The sequence below is a fragment of the Belonocnema kinseyi genome, chromosome 1, assembly GCF_010883055.1.
Source record: "Belonocnema kinseyi isolate 2016_QV_RU_SX_M_011 chromosome 1, B_treatae_v1, whole genome shotgun sequence".
Classification (NCBI taxonomy): Eukaryota; Metazoa; Arthropoda; class Insecta; order Hymenoptera; family Cynipidae; genus Belonocnema; species Belonocnema kinseyi.
The window spans coordinates 24,271,920-24,277,678 of record NC_046657.1 but is presented as its reverse complement, the minus strand read 5'-3'; the positions used below and the strand labels follow the sequence as shown (position 1 = coordinate 24,277,678).

General features: G+C 33.4%; 1 protein-coding gene across 1 annotated transcript in view; it reads left to right on the top strand.

The window, feature by feature from the left end:
• The first annotated feature begins 3,769 nt into the window (after positions 1-3,769).
• LOC117177150 overlaps positions 3,770-5,759 on the top strand; it is a 40,274-nt gene continuing 38,284 nt past the window's right edge. Inside the window, exon 1 of the mRNA XM_033367655.1 lies at positions 3,770-3,862. Coding sequence (XP_033223546.1) covers positions 3,770-3,862 — 93 coding nt within the window. The remainder of the gene's footprint in view (positions 3,863-5,759) is intronic.

Genomic DNA, 5,759 nt, shown 5'->3' with positions numbered 1-5,759 from the left:
ATGTATGTATGTATGTATGTATGTATGTATGTATGTATGTATGTATGTATGTATGTATGTATGTATGTTTGTATGTATGTATGTATGTATGTATGTATGTATGTATGTATGTATGTATGTATGTATGTATGTATGTATGTATGTATGTATGTATGTATGTATGTATGTATGTATGTATGTATGTATGTATGTATGTATGTATGTATGTCTGTATGTAAGTATGTAGGAATGTATGTATGCATGTATATATGTTTCTATGTCTGTCTGTCATGTATGTCTAACTGTCTGTATGAGTGTATGTATGTCACTGTATGTTGTAGCCACGCTAACTTTTGAATGATTTATGCAATCGTTTAAGCCTTTGATAAACTTCCTAAGGGTCCCAAACTGAAGGTTAGGTTCGTTAATCAGGTATTTATAACGAAAATGAAAAAATCTAAAGCATTTTCAAAATTTGAAATTTTTTTTTAATTTCAGAAATTTTTGTAAAAGTTTCCTATAGACTAGCAGAAGACTTGCAAATTGTACAATTACGATTTTGAATTTCGATGAAAATTAGAAAAGTTATGGATTTTGACATTTTTTCAAATGTTCAGAAAAATAGAAAACCTCAGTTAAATTTTTCGATTAGACGAAAATTCAAAAAGTTGGAGCTTTTCCAAAATTTCAAAAAAACAAATTGATGAGTCTCAGAATTTTCTTTCTAATTTTTTGGTACGCGAAAAAAATACTTGCAAATTATCCTAATGACATTTTTAATTTCGATCAAAATTAGAAAAGTTATATCCTTTTAAACATTTAAAAAATTTCCAAAAAAACAGGAATCAAAATTTTATACTTTAAAAAATATTAATCCAAATTTCTAATAGATATAAGATATACGTATTTTGAAACCATAATAATGAACTTTGGTAAATAGATAAAGATTTTAAAAGTTAGATTATTTTCAAAAAGCTGGATCATTTAAAAAAAATATGTAATTCTTATTTTCAAGCGATCTGTAAGTTTAAGCGTTATTCTTAATAGATCTTTACAAGATTTATAAATCATATTGCTAAAATTTGCTGATTTAACATTAAGTTATTAAAGGCGAAGCGCGTGTGTCATAATGAGTATGGCATCATCAAAGCCATATGTTGGATTTAGCTTATAATATTAATGATATATAAGAAAATCTATTCGTGTGAACAAATTTTCTGGCGCCGGCCTGGCCCAGACCAGACCGCCAGGTTTTCAGCCCTGGCGCTGACCAGATAGTCTGACCTGGCACTGGCCAAAAGTGTAACGTTTTTTCTGGCTAGTCCCAGGCCAGACCGTCTGGTCAGCCACTAGACAGGGTCTAGTCAGCCGCTAGTTATGAGCTGGTCAGCTGCGAGATATTAACTCGTCAGCCACTACTGAATGGCTGATCGATTAATGTTTTATCGTTGAGAATCATATAGTCCATGTTTAGAGGATACACTTTGAGGACACGCTCGAAAAGAAAAACATAATTTCCTAGAAAAATATATAAAATACATATTTGACATAATCATTAAAAATTCAAATTTTGCGTCAAAAATATACTGCCATCAATAAAATCAATACATTAAATTATCGGTTCTAATACTTATTCTTTTTTAATATATAAAAAGTAGGTTTGTACTTACTATTTATTTAATAGCTTAATAAAGATTTGGTACATTTTGTGCCTCCGCTTTTACAGTTAACTTTTGGCTGAATTAATATATTATTAGGAAAATAATAAAAAATGTTGACAGTTTGTGACACTTGATCGACAAAAACTAGCACTGTTTCCGAGAGGTCCGAGGCAAGCATTGTCAGAATACTTCAAGTTGTGACGACAACTGGCAAGATATCTGCATGCCGCGGACCTAGCAATGAATTATAATTACTTGGGAAAACTTGATTGTGTTTTCATAGTTTGGATTTCTAATTTTCCATTATTTTATGCACCCTGTAACTTTTTTAAAATACAGCCAAAAGAAACTTGGTGATGGCACTTAAGGTTTTTTTCTTGGCTCGCTGATTAGCGCTAGGCCTCGGCCAGACCAGACTCTCAAGATGATAAAAAAGAAAGTCGTGTTTTCATAGTTTGAATTTCTTATTTTCCATCATTTTAGTCACCCTGTAACGTTTTCTGAGTACGTCAAAAAAATTTGGTTATGGAACTTAAGATTTTTTTTCTATTGGCTCGCTGATCAGCGCCAGACCTGGACCAGACCAGACTTTCAAGATGACAAGAAAATAAGTCGTATTTTCATAGTTTGAGTTTCTTATTTTCTATCATTTTAGACACTCTGTAATGTTTTCAAAGTATTTGAAAAAACATTTGTTGATAGAACTTAAGATTTTTTTCTATTGGCTCGCTGATCGGCGCCAGACCTGGGCCAGGCTAGACCTTCGAGACTAGACTGTCTAGATAAAGTCAAACCTGAGGCAGACTGGCGTCAGACCTGAGCCAGATCAGTTCTTCCAGACTAGACAGTCTAGATAAACGCGGACTTGGACCAGACCTGTAACCAGACTGTCCGGAAATTTTTCTACACGGGTAGTTGAAGTGTGCACATTAAATGCACGAAAATGAGCGCGAAGCGTGAAATCTAACCCGCGCTCCCAGCGCGCAAGGAGACAGTGCCCGCGCAATGGGCATATTTTCTATATTCTCTTCAAAAGGAGAATATCCGCTGGAAAAGGAATTACTCTTACGCGAATTCTTCAAAAGTAGTCAGTCGATATTAACATTCATAATTTTATTTTATTATATTTTTTGTATTCCTTCAAAAAGATTTTGTATTTTAGATTCTTTAACTTGCTAAGTCATTCCATTTTTTAAAACTATTTAGTTTTGTTTCTTAAAATGCGAATTAAACATTTCAAAAACTTATTTTTGATTGTGATGAGTGAGTGAATAAAACGCTACAAATCTAATTTTTGAAAAAATTAAAAAAATGATTGTATCGGTGGGCTTGAAATAATTGTAATGATAATAATACTGATTTTCAAATTAAATTAAATTGAGATAATCTAAAAAATGAAATCTTCATACACCCTAACTAAGTAACTAAAACCGGTTATTTAATTAAACTCCTGGTTAAATCGCCGTTTTTCGTTTAAATCGCCATCCTGAAAATGAATTGGCTGACACTGAAATTATTTCTTACTAGCTAATTCAATTGAATTATTTTCCCGAAACATATGTTGTCGCTTTAAGGCGAATAGCAGATTTGAATAGGAAATTACTTTATTTCAAATTCTTTCGAATTTCACACTTTATATGAATTAAATAATACTTACCGACTAAATAAGTTATAGTTGCTAAGGAAAAGCAGATAATAGGATTTGCTGTCCACATATTAGTCAAATACATTAAACTCACTTTTGGAGAAATTCGAGAAGATTAATAGTTTTAAAAATTTCAACTGAAATGATGAATAGCCAACAGGTTTTTCTCATATATCAGGGATGGCCACGGACTACTTTGCTTTCCCTTCCTTTTTTTCTCTACTTTTTTCCCCTTTCTTTAAGCGCTTATCTGAGCTTAGCCTATCCCCCAATCCTCTTTGTCTTGCGCGGAACGACGTCCACGCTCTCGTGTTCGCTCGGCTTCGGTCGCCAAGCTGCCAAAAGCGGCCTTGCTCTCAGCCATGCTCCCACCTCTTCTTGTTCCATCCTAGCAAATGAGATAAAAGTATATGTATATATACTTTTATCTCATTTGCCTTAATATTTGATACTCTTGAACCTTGATATACTCCCATTCTCAGATATGACGTTAAATGTCATTGATTATAAACCAAATACGGAGAGGCTAAAGAACTGCGGAATGACGCTGAGCCAACAGTGCCTCTCTCTCAGCCTTGTATAGCCTCTCTCTCAGCCTTTTGTTGTTGTTTTCCACATTGAAGCCGGAAAAATACTTGAGAATCATGACATTATTTCGAAAACATGTTTATTTTCTTTTATTAATATCTTTAAATTGAGAAGGACATTCCACCAGATATTCCACGCAATTTTAAATTAAATTAAAAAAATTAAGTTTTCAATCAGTTTGTTTTAATGTGGTAAAATATGTAGACTAAATCCGCATCAAATCAGACCGAGTTTTACAATTCAATTCAAAGAATATCTTGCGGACCAAATAGTTTGTTTTTTATAGAAAACGAAGCGATATGTGACGTTCTGAATTAATAGTCACTTTAGTTTAATTTTGTCTTGACTCAGATTCATAGACCTGGTCAGACATTTCATTGAATGAAACACAAGTTGCAGCCGTAGCAGTCAGACTAGGAATGAATCTGAAGCCGAGACCCTGCTAGGACGGTCTCATGATTAAAGCGTACACTTTACTGCCCTTATCATATAAAAATAGAGGAAATGATATCCTTCTACTCTTAGCCTACGAAACTGCTCTCTTTAAGAAGAATGCGCTCACAAAACTTAAACATTTTGACCTATTCTTTTTAGCTTCACAGCTCCCCTGTTAGAGCGAGTTTCTCCCGAAATTCTGTGTACTTTCATAATTTACTTCCTTCTAAACTTAATAGGTGTATTATCTAACTTAATATCTAAGTCAATCATAGACGCACTCGCTGGTACGTAGGTGACAACTTGTGGTGTTATTTCATTGTTTATCTTATTGGTGATACAATAAAAATTAATTCAGAGGCTATGAAGACATTTCCGAATTAATTTGTAAACTCCGCATTTATAAAGTGAAAATATTGAGATAAGGATGAACGAAGTGTAGCCGAAGTAAGAAAAAATGTTCGTTGCCTTTTTTTGAAGGAATGAGATCTTCTAATACTCTGTACTTCACTCAAAATATTTTCTATCTTATCTAAAAATTTGCCAGTCGATTTTAATTCCTGGCTATTTATTTGTTCCTTCAAGGGTAGAAATTCATTTCTTACAAGATTTAAATTAGATTCCGAGAATGGAATTGTAACATTTTTTTCAGTATGAAAATTTTGGAATTTTTACTTTTGTTCCGCTTAATTTTACAATAGTGTATTTGGTATGTATAATGCAGTTATCTAGAGCTCAAATTAAAGTTGCTCCTGTTATTGATTTTTTATAATTTGAATTTTCACAGTAAATACGTACGATCTCCTCCTTGTTCGGAATTATAATGACACGCTGTTCGGTTTGTAAAATGTAAAATACAGTTTGATCAATAATAATTATATTTATCTTACATATTTTGTTTTTGATAATTTTAACGCTGTTTTTTAGCAGTAGCGTTTCGCAGGATCGATTTTCTGTTATAAGATAGCTAGAATTCTTTCTTTTACAAAGGGGGAGGGTCGGTAAGGCCGGTTTTTGGCCTAATTTATTTTTGGACCAAAAAATCTGAAAAAATCATGGTAGTATCTTATAAGTATCCCGAGTCGATTGCACGCTAAACGGACTACCCTCCACCCCCAAGCCACCCCCACCCCCTACAAATATAGGAAACACCACTACCCACCAATTACGAATCTGGCATCCGTAGAACTCTATCGCTTCAGGTTCAAGGTCATTTGAAGGTCAAATCGAGAAAAACCGGTAAAAAAATTAAAAAAAAAAATTTTATAGGTTCTTGGGGTCGCTGATTACGAACCGGGTGTCCGCTGACCTTTATCGCATAATCAGCGACCCCAAAAACCTATAACATATTTTTTTTAATTTTTTTACCGGTTTTTCTCGGTTTGACCTTCAAATGACCTTCAAATGACCTTGAACCTGAAGCGATAGAGTTCAACGGATGCCAGATTCGT